This window comes from Alosa alosa, chromosome 21 (assembly GCF_017589495.1).
Source record: "Alosa alosa isolate M-15738 ecotype Scorff River chromosome 21, AALO_Geno_1.1, whole genome shotgun sequence".
NCBI classification, from domain to species: Eukaryota; Metazoa; Chordata; class Actinopteri; order Clupeiformes; family Clupeidae; genus Alosa; species Alosa alosa.
Genome location: NC_063209.1, coordinates 4,896,116 through 4,908,665, shown reverse-complemented (window position 1 = coordinate 4,908,665; position 12,550 = coordinate 4,896,116). Strand labels below are relative to the sequence as shown.

Sequence of the window (12,550 nt, the reverse complement as noted above, 5' to 3'; positions counted from 1 at the left end):
ATGTCATGAGTCTACTGCTGAGATGAAGCTTTTAGAGCCTATTTGAGTTACTGTTCATTCCTGGGGATGCTGTTGTCATAACTCTCCAAGGCAATATGGTGAGAATTGAGATATCCTTCAAAATAACCGCTGCTGACTCAACTATCCTATATTCCCTTTATGACGGGGTCAGGGACGACATGTAAAGGACCCCTTACATCAGTGGATCAAACCAAGGGTAGATTGCAATTGGAAATATTTGAACTTTTTTGCCAAATTCAAAGAAAACCAACTACTATTATACTACTCCAGTAATTATTTCAGTTTGTTAAAGTTATCTACGGGGATGATTCAGATGGCTGGTCACAACAACTGTTATTTGTCAAATGTCTGCACTGAGTGTTTTATTCACAAAATAAGGCTTAACAGATTACCAATCACTGATTCTGTGAGTCATGCGTTATGACTGTGCTAATGCTGTGTGTTTGGGTGGCATTTTTGATCTTAGGTGTGACCATGTCAACAAAATGTGACTGAGTTAGTAATACAAAGTCAATTTGAAGAAAGATAAGCACAGAAAAAAACATCTCCTCATGCAAACACACTCTGGCTGAGCTGGCCCGACATTAATATTGATGTGGCATTGGGTGGTGCGAGTCCTGATCAAAGTGTTTTGATTGTGTCGCGACAGGAGAGAGCGAGACGGGTGTTTGTTTGCTCAGTGCCATATGCTGTAGTGTGCTGGACCCTGTGACACTGTAGTGGGCAGACCTGCTGTCAGTCTGACAGTCCGGCCAAACAAACGATAACAGACATCACAGATGCTGCTTAGATTTCAGGCCCAACCACCGACAAGGGGAATGAGGAAAGAAAATCCTCCCTGTGATATCAGCTTGACTCGAGATAAAAAAGGCTGGCCTGAAATGTTTAAATGGAGTACAGAGAAGTGGAGGTCTACCAATGACACGCACACACACAAACACACACAAATTGCTCTCAAGAGGGTACTGCAGTGCCACTATTAAGTTGTGCGCGGTTGCTGAGGTATTCAAAATGAAGCAGTCACTACAGGAAGAGTAATTATGACAATGAAAAGTGAGATCTTCATAGTCGTTGTGCCTTGTCACATTTCCTGTGTTGAGCTATTTGTCAGTCCTCTTATGACCACAGCTGAGATGGTGACAAATTATGCATCACTGGTTTATGATGGGAAACTTAATGGGGAACCTCAGCTGTAAAAGCAAATTGGAATGGGCCTCTTTGCCAGCAACACATCTGTTCAGCAAACAAGGAAAACTCATTTAGATCAATCTATCATAAATTCCACATAAAGATATGGAGAACACATTATTACGGCTTGGGGAAAAATTCTGCATTATAGTGGTTGTTCATATTTTTATGCCTTACATGCAATAGCTAAAATATGTATATGTCGGTTGAACTAAACTGAATGTGATATTTCCAATGTTTTCTTAGAACTAAATGAGTAGCACATTATTGTTATAGTCTTTGTTTACACAGCTACTCCACTCATATTAAACAGTGCAAAACATCAAATAACTCTTAATGAAAGAGTGCAGTTTTAAGAGTATAACCAGAATGCATGGAAGAAAATAGCAAATGTGTGTGAGGGAGAGAGGGGTGGTTGTAATAAAGCCAGGAGCGAGAAAAGAGAAAGGAAATACTGTAATTTCCAAGATGTAATTTTAAGATATTCTGAAATTACAGTTTCAGATATAGTGTATATTAGTTTCATTCTTGGTTGGTGTAATGTACTTCCATATAAATTGGTCTCTGATGGAGGTTTCGCCACCCTGCTAATATCGTCCTGATCATGAAGGAAATTATCTGTCCATTTGATTCACCCACTCGTTAAACTGGTGCCACAATTGCTACACTAGAGCTGCAAGTGCAAGCAAGGCCACGAATCCCCTCTCAAAATGAGCCCACAAAAAAGGGAAAGACAAAGAGATTCCTCGGACTTGACTTCTCATTCAAAGACAGTGGGATCAGCCTCAGTGGAGAGCCCGGGCTGCTCTTGCTCCAGAGGGGGCAGGAGTGAGGCTTTCATCTCGCAGCCCTGCCTAGTTTGCCTTTGTTAGTATTTCCAAACAACAGATAAATAACTTCACGGGGGAGAGGCGATGGGGACCCCCAAAAACCAAGATCAAATTTAAATGCTAGCCACCACCAGATGCAGAGAAATATGAGGAGGAATATGTGGTGCTACAATGCTTGTCAGATCCTTGAGTATGACTCACATGTACTGTAACAGAATGAGCTGCTGGTTCATTGATAATTTTATAGTCAGCAGGTCTTGCTTCCCGCTCTAATTGGATGGTGGGGCGATCCGAACATGCTGACATCATTCATATGCATAACTCAATGGCTCTTTTGTTTTAAACAGCCTTTTTAGAGTGCTTCAGGACACTGCAACCAACCAAACAATGCATTAATAAGATGTAAGGATAAAAGTGTTTGAAGTCATTAAACTTCTAATGCCTCAACCATTATTTTTGACGCATGGTGTTATATAACAAGAATGTCTTTGTCTGGGCCACACTGTATTTTGGCCAGGTTGGCATAGAAAAATCTGTCTGAAGCCTCAACATGTTTGTTTGACCACAAAGTGGTGTCTCATATTTGCCAGTCTAAAGTAATAGGGGTTTTAGAATGATTAGTTTCTAGAAGAATTTGCTTCAAGACAAAATTATAAATCTCCCCAATCACTCTCACATTCTCTGCTGATTAACTCACTCTCTCTTGTGCTGTCTGTCTAATTCATGGAGGGAATTATAACATTGAAATATGGTGACACACTGACCTCATGCTTCAATTGCAATGAAATCCAAAAACCAACATTTGCATCCGATGCTGTCAGGATAGGGCACAGAAATATTCTAAACGCAAGCACTTGGCATTTTCAACCATTGCCATGGTGATGGTGTTACTAGGCTGAGTCCAAATTAATTCATTGCCTGAAATATTTTATTCATTACGTAGTATGATCAAATTTGGCTGCCTTACAGGTTTTTAGAAGAGCTGCTGCATCTGGAAAATCAAGCCAGCTGGCTCGAGGTGTTAAAAAAGGTGATCACAGTTCACACCTCAGAGTGACAAACACACCAATCTGCTTCTTTTCTGGAGGCCTCTTTTAAAAATGAGCAGGGATCTGTGATCTGTGAATATCTGGGCTCATCTAGGCTTCATCTTTTCATAAAAAGAGGGCATTAATATATCAAGAAATTATTTTCTGTGGTTATACCACTGCATGGCAACCTGCTGCAGGTTATTACAAGCATATTTCACTGACTAAATTTAGTTAGTCAGATCTCAAAAACACTACGAGTCTTAAATTGGTAATCCGTCCTGCCTTTTCCAACATTTGACAACAATCCATGTTTTACAATCTGAACACACAATTTTGAATACGGTATATCACATGCACCATCACTCACTTCACCCTCACTTCAATTAACACCCATGTGTGCCAAATTGGCATGCAGAGACAATAATACATTTCACCGTCAGATTATTTCATCAAGAATGAGAATCAATTTCATTTTCACCCTGTGGACAGCACTGCAGCGCGAGGACCATATTAGGCTTTGATGAAAACATCATCACACTGCTTGGACACCCGCATCTCTGTACATCTCCTCTCAGAGGGCACCTTTTACATGCCATTTGTAACTGACTTCAATTATATGTTGCCTGTAAGGCTGCTTTGCCATTGCTATTTAGTTTGCTTTTACACAAAGAATCCTGCATAGGTGCATAGTCATCTTTCCACCTCTGTATTTTTCTGTTTTTCAGAATAGCCTGTTATGATGCAATGTGAATGTGGACAGTATTCTACCCAGTATAATATTACATACAATTGAAGATTTAATGATATTGACACAAAATGTAAATCTATTTTTGGTCACACCATGTTTCACCCATGATAAAAATAACATACATGTGACGCTATCATCTGCATTTCAAAAACTGTGGCTACCAGTGACATCATGCCACTTCTGTCAAGCATGTGCAAAATCCTACACCTTATGTGAAGGTTATATTACAATACCTCAAATATAGCGCTTAGTCCATTAATACTGGCCCAGACTCATTTGCCACTACCTTGAACCATTGCTTATAGACGAAACTGCAGGTCAGTATTTACATGTGGGGTATTGACCTTCTCATCCATTAAATTAGAATGAGAGCTACTCCTTGAGAGGAGGGTCAATAGATACACTGTCCTGATGGACACCAAGATTAACATGTGTTTCAAGTGCAGAAACCCTGGTGTAATTGCAATTTCATTAGTCTGACTTTATGTATAACACAAATCTGCCATGCCTATACCCAACTAAGATTGTACTGAAGAAATGCTGTAAAAGGTTAGATATGCCGTGAAATGAATAGTGAGGAGAAGAAATTTGAATTTCATATTAACAAGAACAAATTTGCAAAAGAAATGTGCCTAAAATGTCATTTATTGCATCAATGAATCTCAGTACAACCAAATCTACAGTGGCTACAACACTTCCATACAGGAATGTCATACTTTATGAGCAGGGAAATGTGCTTCTACAATTGTCCGCATTATTTTGGAAAGCAACATCTCCAATAAAGCAATGTAAATAATGCACTGCACATGACAAATCATGAATGAACTCTTAATAACATGTTATCTTGTACGATTCTTTCACAGTATGCTTGCAGTATTGCAGAATTCGACATCCAAATGCTATTACCTTAAAGTACTCAAAAACTTTCAGTGACCTAAAAACTAGTACCATCTGTGTAATTCAATTAAATTATGTATAGTTGTGAGCAATGTGGATAAACTAAGCTCATCAACCTCTCTTTAGTGAGGCAGGATCTGTGTCTCAAAAGAATGCTAATATAGAATATACAGATATATTTATTTCTTTCATTATAAATGACACTATTTTTGTAATGCTTAGCAGTTCTTCTGTTTTGCTTATCAACATCCAGAGTGCTTATGGTAGTAATGAATGGGTGTGTATAGCAGGGTCATATTGTGCATCATGCTCATTGACAAGGCATTTCAGTTTGCATTTTCCCTCAGGCCATTTCACCCAAAGCCTATCTCACATGACATCGCCTTTTAGTGGGGTCACCCATGACACTACCTTTCACAAGACAGCCTGTTTACTTCCTGCCACATCGCAAAATGAAATTAGACTGGACAGAAGTACATTTTTACAGATTTCTGTAAGTCAAGGCACTTAATGCTCAGATATAAAACAGCCATAAGAGCTGAGAGAGTTCATAATCTCATAAATTTCTATCGATCCTGGTGAACAAATGAAACTCCCTCCTTTCACTTGTGCTCCACAACATTTCTAGCATGGATAATTCATGCTTTTGCCCTTCCCAATTGTATAGCGCCTGCGCCAGTACTCTCTGATGTAATGCTGTTCTTCCTGTAACATTTATAACTCAGTGGATGAATACGTTAAGATGCATGGGGAGAAAACCCTGCTGCAGGTTATAAAAATGCAGTCGAGTTACTGACAGCACTCACAGCCCAAAATATCGCAACTTCGTATTTGAGTTGTCTGAAAACAGCACAGCGCAAGCTTGTGACCGGCTAGTGCTTGCAGTTATGCCGTCTGCTTGATAAATAATGAATATGCAGGATATGTTCGAGGTCTGTATTTTTATCCCGTGCACTATTTCACTGAACAATTCCCAGGTGTGCAATAGAGCCGCTGCTCCTGTGGAGCTGATATGAAACCAATAGCCTCAGAACACATTCAGCGACTTGCTTTAATAGTGCTCAGTGGGACCAAATATTATGGACAGCAGACATAAATGATAGCAGCCCCTTCATTAGTGAGTTCAGTTTGACAGGCATAAGCACACTTGTGTTAAGAGTCACCATAGTACTGTTTTTATTTAATACTAGTACAAACTTGATGTACGGCGGCACCATTCTCAGATATACAGAATACTGCTTTTGGTGTAAATAGTTTTACAGTAGGCAGAAAGGCTCAGCAACCAAAGTTGAGAGAATCAGCTAATATTTATATATATTTCTTTATTTCTAGCATTCTGAGTTTGATTTTCAGAAGTAGTACTCTTATAGGTGCTGGCACATCAGCTTCTGTCTGCTCAGTTCTACATGCGCGTTTACCTTTCTTTTGCTGCGTCCTCCAGAGGGTCTGCTGGGATGTTCTTCACATTCTCCTGGCCGCTGGTAGCGTCCTCCTTCCTGATGCTGGTCGGCGAGCTGGACTTGGGGAGCTCGTCTCCGCTGTGCAGGTGCTGTATGATGTTGTGTTGTTGGTTCCATGATTGATGGCTGGGTCTCACGTAGACAGGCGTGGGCCCGGGGGTCGGGGCCAGGATGCTGTGCGCCGGGCTGTTGGCCTTTCGGAGCGCCCCTCTGTCCCGGGCATGACTCTTGAGCCTGCCCTGCACAGGTGTCCCCCGGTGGTCGTGGCCGCCGTCCGGCTGGAGGAAGCCGCCGTTCCCCGCGGAACTTTGCGAGGAGTGACTGAACCAGCGCCAGCGCAGCCGGAGGATCTGCTTCACGTCAAACTCCTTCTTCCCCGACACAGACATCCCGTTCTCAACCAGTGGCGAGGCAATAACACATGGAAATCCCGGAGCCAGTAGAGGCAGAGGCGCCCGTGCCGTGAGTGTCAGTGTGCGCGCTTGCTCGCTTGCTCCTCCTCTCGCGTCTTGGCCAGGCTGGCTCGTCTCTGTGCAGTCGGTAAAAAGGAGAAAGAGGGTGCTGCTTTTGTCTGTGCCAGAGCCCTTTTCCCTTTTTTTTTCTTTTCCTCCCTCCAACTCTCACAGCCACTCCTGGTGCTCAGTTAATGCACATGCATGATACACTCTCCCCTTTTCTCCCCTCCCTCCCTCCTTCCCTTCTCCTCTGTCTCTCTCTCTCTCTCTCTCTCTCCCCCCTCTCTCTGTGTCTCCTGTGCACCGTGCACACACACACACACACACACACATACGTCCACACAACCCTCCAAAAAAAAGAGAGAGGGAGCGGAAAGGAGAAACCCAATGCAAGCCCAACCCAGATTCCAGTGCCTGACGACGCTGAGGCACTCTTACCAGAGGAGGTGGAGTGGCATGCTGACAGGATGAGGAGGTCAAACCTTAAACAAGTAAGCCATGCAGTACAGGAAGGAAGGCAGCCAACAATGCCAGAGCTAGCTATCTCCTGGTAGCAGTGTCCTCTCTCTATCCTGCTGCTGCTCACTCTCTCTCTCCCCCCCTTCTCTCTCTCCCTCTCTCTCTCCCCCTCTCTCTTTTATGTGAACACACATGTGCACACACACACACACACATGCACATGCATACACACACTCACATACATGCGCACAGAGGTATCCTCCCACATGCTCAGCACCGTCCCCACATCTGACAGGATCCCGGGGGAACCAGGCTCGATCTCTCATTGCAGGAAACCATGCAGAAAAATGATTCTCCCGCCATCATCCTCAAACCTTAGTGACAGCTAAACAATAATAAACCTCAAAGGAAGACTGCAATTTTTTCCGGCAATGAGTGGGGACCCTACTATTGTTTAGAGATTTTGCTGTCATTTAGATGTGCTTGCAGTAATGGCTTTATTAAAGATAATAATGATACCGAATGTGTGACATTGAAAAAAGAAAACGTGGGGCATATTATCATTGCAAGTGATACAAATCCAATACAAACAAACCACTGTTTTTGAGACACCTTCAGAGCTATTGTTAGTCAAGTGCTTTGTCTGATTTCCTCAAAGGTGAAAAATAGTCTGCAGGGCAAGAGCTAAGGGGTCAAGTCTTTGTACTGGTACCACTCATACAAAACCTTAATTTACTTCATGCTCCTCATACAGCAGTATCATATCGGTCTGTACCCCTCAATATTCACTGCCCACACTGTAAAGCATACATTATGGATTTTTGTTATGTTCATTGTTGGGTCTCACCTATAATCTTGTTTTACAAACTACACTGAAAAGGAGTACAAACAAACGCTATTGATGAAATGTGTTAATGTATTTATAATAATAATAATATAAAAACATATATATATATATATATATATATATATATATATATATATATATATATATATATATATATATATATATATATATATATATATTAAAGAATGCTCAACATTCACTATGATAACCCTTCAAACTGCTCACCCCAGAATGTATTATCAGTAACCACCCATACTTTAATGTTTATATGCTCTGTGAGGAGATAAAATGGTATTATTCTGCACTGCTGAGAGTGTACGATTCCATAGTGACTGGTGGCAAAAGTAAATTTAAATGTGCCTCTGAGCATCTCACTCGATTCCTGGGCTCCTGCGGAATACCAGGGATTTCCAGGTCCTGTACCACTGATAGCGTGAATGATTTATTCATATGTTGTTCCTTCAGCTTACTGCTCCATTGTCAGGTCTCACAAATAAAAAACGGTTATTCTATAAAAATATCCCATTTCCTATGTAGCATCACAGTGAGAATGTTGGATTGCTGCTTTACTGCACAGTTGAGATAGACTTGGAGTGAACCACTGGCAAACTGATGTACTTTGAGTAGATCCACATTGTACAGTGGCTTGGTCTGTAATCAGTCTGCTATGTGAAAGGTTAACTGTCAAGAGGCTATATTTTAATGACATTATTTAAATGTAATAACCACCAGCATTGGCAAAACAACTGTACAGGTGTTTCCCGAAAAATTGTATTTCATTCACATTTTATTTCAGTTTAATGTCAGAATATCACCTGAAATAGCAGAATTGACTGTAGAATTGATATTGAAAATTCATGACGAAAGGTGTGATTTTGACAACTCTGTAGCATGATGCATTATTTAAGACAATCTATGCGAGGAACAGCGGGGTGCAGAGGGCACATGTGTGGGATGGATAGATTTCCCTTTGTTTTCTGCTGCATGGTAATGAACTTGCCTGGCTGGCAACACTGCCTCAATTGCCTTTGTGTCCTCCTATTCGAAACTGTCTAAGATTCATTCTTTCAGACAAATTTGTTTACTTGCATGTCTGTTTGTATATTTTACCCTCTTTATTCTCAATAGCCACTGTGGTTACACATCAACAATAAACAACACTTTATTTATGGTTAAATGTTATAGACAAGGGTTAGATTTGGCAAAGTAAAAGATGGTACGCCTTGAAACAGCTACACCCAAGGGAATGTGATGAGACTGATTGCATAAGAAATACTCTGGTGTGCCAAGCACAATTTAAGTCCTACCACCCATCTACCACATAAGAATTACATTCTTACATCCATTAGTCAGGAATCAAGCTATCCCTACCAAACCCTTTTTGTCTGGAGTATGGTCAGCTGTAGTTAAAGTGGAGAAGGAGCAAAGATCAAAGTTTTGATCATGAACAATTCATGACGTAACTTCTGATGTATTTGAAGTGTATTTTCACTTCTGGGCCTCCAAATACCTCAATCTAGGTTAGTTTGTACTGTATATAAGTTTGTTTCATCCACCCAGCATCTGTTTACGTTTGCTTGTTTTAATATTTTCCTTCGCCTCTGATACAGGTTTGTTTTTCGAAACATATTGAAGACTAGTTTGATTGCTTCTCTAAAAAGCACAACCGTTTTTAGCCACACAAACATTGCAGAAGAGTTTGACGTGTGATAATTTTCAGTGTTGAACTAACTTTTTCAAATGCAGGAGTGGTTATGTGTGCTTTTTTATGCCTACTGTATGTAGACATTCCATTCAGAATCAGATATTATCAGCTTTTCATTCATAACAATGCCTGCAAAACATTTTTGATCAATTATGTTGATGTTGTTTTGATCAATTAGGTTACTTAAATAGAACAAATGTAATATTTTTTCTCAAAAACAATTATTTTTTATAATTGGAAATTGTTCTTGAATGGTAGGGTGCATTGGGGTTTTGATTCCTTTTGTAACCTACTCAGTATCACATCATTGACATATCTGTATTTTCCTGTTTTCAGAATCTGGTATCAATCCTACAGTACCTCCACATATCAAATAGATAGATATTAGATAGATAGTCTTTAATGTCCCCAGGGGATAATCGCTTTCACACATCACTCCATGCTGCACTGCAAAGAATGTGGGCACAACACACAGCACACCACATAACACATGGCAGCACAGGTAACATAACACGTTAGTTTGTTTACCTCGAGGTGCCACCATGTGAAATATGGCTATTTGAAATAAGTCTCACTTTTAAAAGGCAAATTTTTATGTCAGCTATAGCAACTTTCCTGCTCATTGTCTATTTATCAGCCAGTGTTAACCTAGCTAGCAAGGTAAAGCAATTGTACAACTGTCGCCTAAAGTAGGCTATGTAAGATACTCATTGCATCTTCATTCACATATTGTACATGTCTCACTTTTGGATAAAGCTCAGACATACGCAATACCTCTAAACACATAATATAGAATGTTTGTGCTATCTTTATGCATCTGCTGAAATCAATGCAGAGAAACGTGTTGTTACATAGTGAAGTTTGTTGCTTGCTATGCAAGTAAATTGACTTAATCATTGTTAAATTTGAGAGTTTACTGTTATGACTGTGACATCTTATTCTTTCAGGTTATTCTAATGACAAATACCCTCAGTGACTATTAATTAGGCCCAAATTAAAATAGGGCTTATGTCCCTACACACTCATTATGTCCAGTGATCATGTATATTTAAGTTTTAAGTCTGCAACTCTATGACTGCCAGACATACAGTAGTCTAGTATACCTTGTGATTTAACTGAAATTTAATTCAATCATTATTATTGTAGATGATATATATATTGTTTTTATTATTAATATTACACTGATGAAGTCCCTATTAAACACAACATGCCATTGCCCACCTTTGCTAAACACATTACTATCCAACACATCTAATCTTTACTCTTCTTTGTTTTTCCTAAAGTTTATTTTTTCTTGGTTTTGATTCCACTGGCTTAACATTACTGCCAAAGACATGCCACATGCATTACATGGTAGTTGCCATAAGGGCATGACCATGATCACTGACCTGCTAAATGTATTGTTTTCTGAGCCCTTCGTAATGGTGTAACACTCTGACTGATATGAATGTGTTGCAGTAGCATATATTGTACTGTACTTGTACATTCGAAAAACAATATACAATTGTTTAAATGTTCAATTATATGTTATATAATGAATGTGACATGAAATGTCATTAATTCACATCTGTAATGATGCAGCTATGTTGGTGAAAGGCTCAAGTTTTCATGTATTATGCATGTACTGTACTTTCAGTCTGTACTCTGTCAGCTACCCATTTAGCAAATCAAGCTTTTACTTTGCTCACATTCATAGAACACATATTGCAATCGGTCTGGAGGTCACAATCATCATTTCCAATTGATCAAACTTAGAAAACACAGAAAAACTACTGAATTACATGCCCCATCATGACTATACAAACACGCTAAAAAATAATGTGTGTGTGTGGGGGGGGATTATCCTATGCTTTTAGTGGCAGCTAAAATATGAATTAAGCTTACCTTAAAATGTTTGCAGGGTGAGTTTATTCCTTTTTCACAATTTCACATAGGTCCAGGATAATAAGCAATTATACGTTAAAAGAAAAAAGCCAGAGAGGAATGAACAGTGGCACGTTTCCCTGTTTGGACCTCACATCTCTATTCTACTGACAAATATTTGCATACAAAAGGAAAAAAAAATACTTTTCCTCTTGGAAAGGAAATTCCTGACAAGTTCCTTCCTTGACTCTAAGCTGAACAATCATTTTGAAACAACCAGGAACTGGGGTCATATCCTGTGTTCCTGGTGTCCACTTTTTGAGCCATTTAATAGAAAGCCCACAACAACAATTCTGAATTAACTATTGGTCTATGGTTAGACACTTGCTCACAAGTACCAGTACATTTCTGAGAAAATAGGCCTACTTCATTTTTATTTTGCATGTGAAATTATATACATACCTGATGTATAATGTTAACACATCTACACCAGCATGTGTACCACTACTTTCTAAAATAGCTAAATGTATTTTATATAAAATGTTTATTGAACTAATAAAAGTACTGGGCATGTGTGTGAAACTGAGTGTCATGATGTATTTCAATTGGCTTTTATGTGTGGCCATTCCAGTAGCCACACAGGGGAGCTCCAGCATTGGCATTCTAACAGCATGACAACTTGCAGCAATCCTGCCATTATGGGCAGTGTCAATGAAGTCAGTCTTGCACAATATAAAATGAATTAGGAAAAAGAGAGTATAGGCTATTTTTTAAGACCTTATGTCATGACAGTCTAGCATTATTATGCTCAGATAGGAGATGGTTATGCTCAGAATTTCAAAAAAGAAATACTCTTTAAGGTGATCTTTTTTCCATACGTACACATACTATATGAAGACTGAATAATGTTATTTTTGTATGTTTGTTTATGTTTTACCAGTGTGGTTCTCGTGCACAAGTGTGGTGTTAATATGGACATTTGAATAAATCACCTTGTATTTGGTATCTTACATGTCTTACATGCGATGTCTTGAATTTCCCCTTGG

General features: G+C 39.6%; 1 protein-coding gene across 4 annotated transcripts in view; it reads right to left on the bottom strand.

Moving 5' to 3' along the window:
* klhl4 (kelch-like family member 4) overlaps nt 1–11,636 on the bottom strand; it is a 30,100-nt gene extending 18,464 nt beyond the window's left edge. The window contains exons 1-2 of one of the 4 annotated variants that reach the window (XM_048232005.1): nt 11,526–11,636; nt 6,134–6,704 (exon numbers count right to left, since the gene is read on the bottom strand). In XM_048232005.1, the coding sequence (XP_048087962.1) occupies nt 6,134–6,564 (431 nt within the window). In that variant the 5' untranslated portion in view covers nt 6,565–6,704; nt 11,526–11,636. Of the gene's footprint in view, nt 1–6,133; nt 6,838–7,331; nt 7,725–11,525 lie in introns of those variants that run through there. The other 3 variants (XM_048232006.1, XM_048232007.1, XM_048232003.1) reach the window with 3 other exon arrangements.
* Between the last annotated feature and the right edge of the window lie 914 nt (nt 11,637–12,550).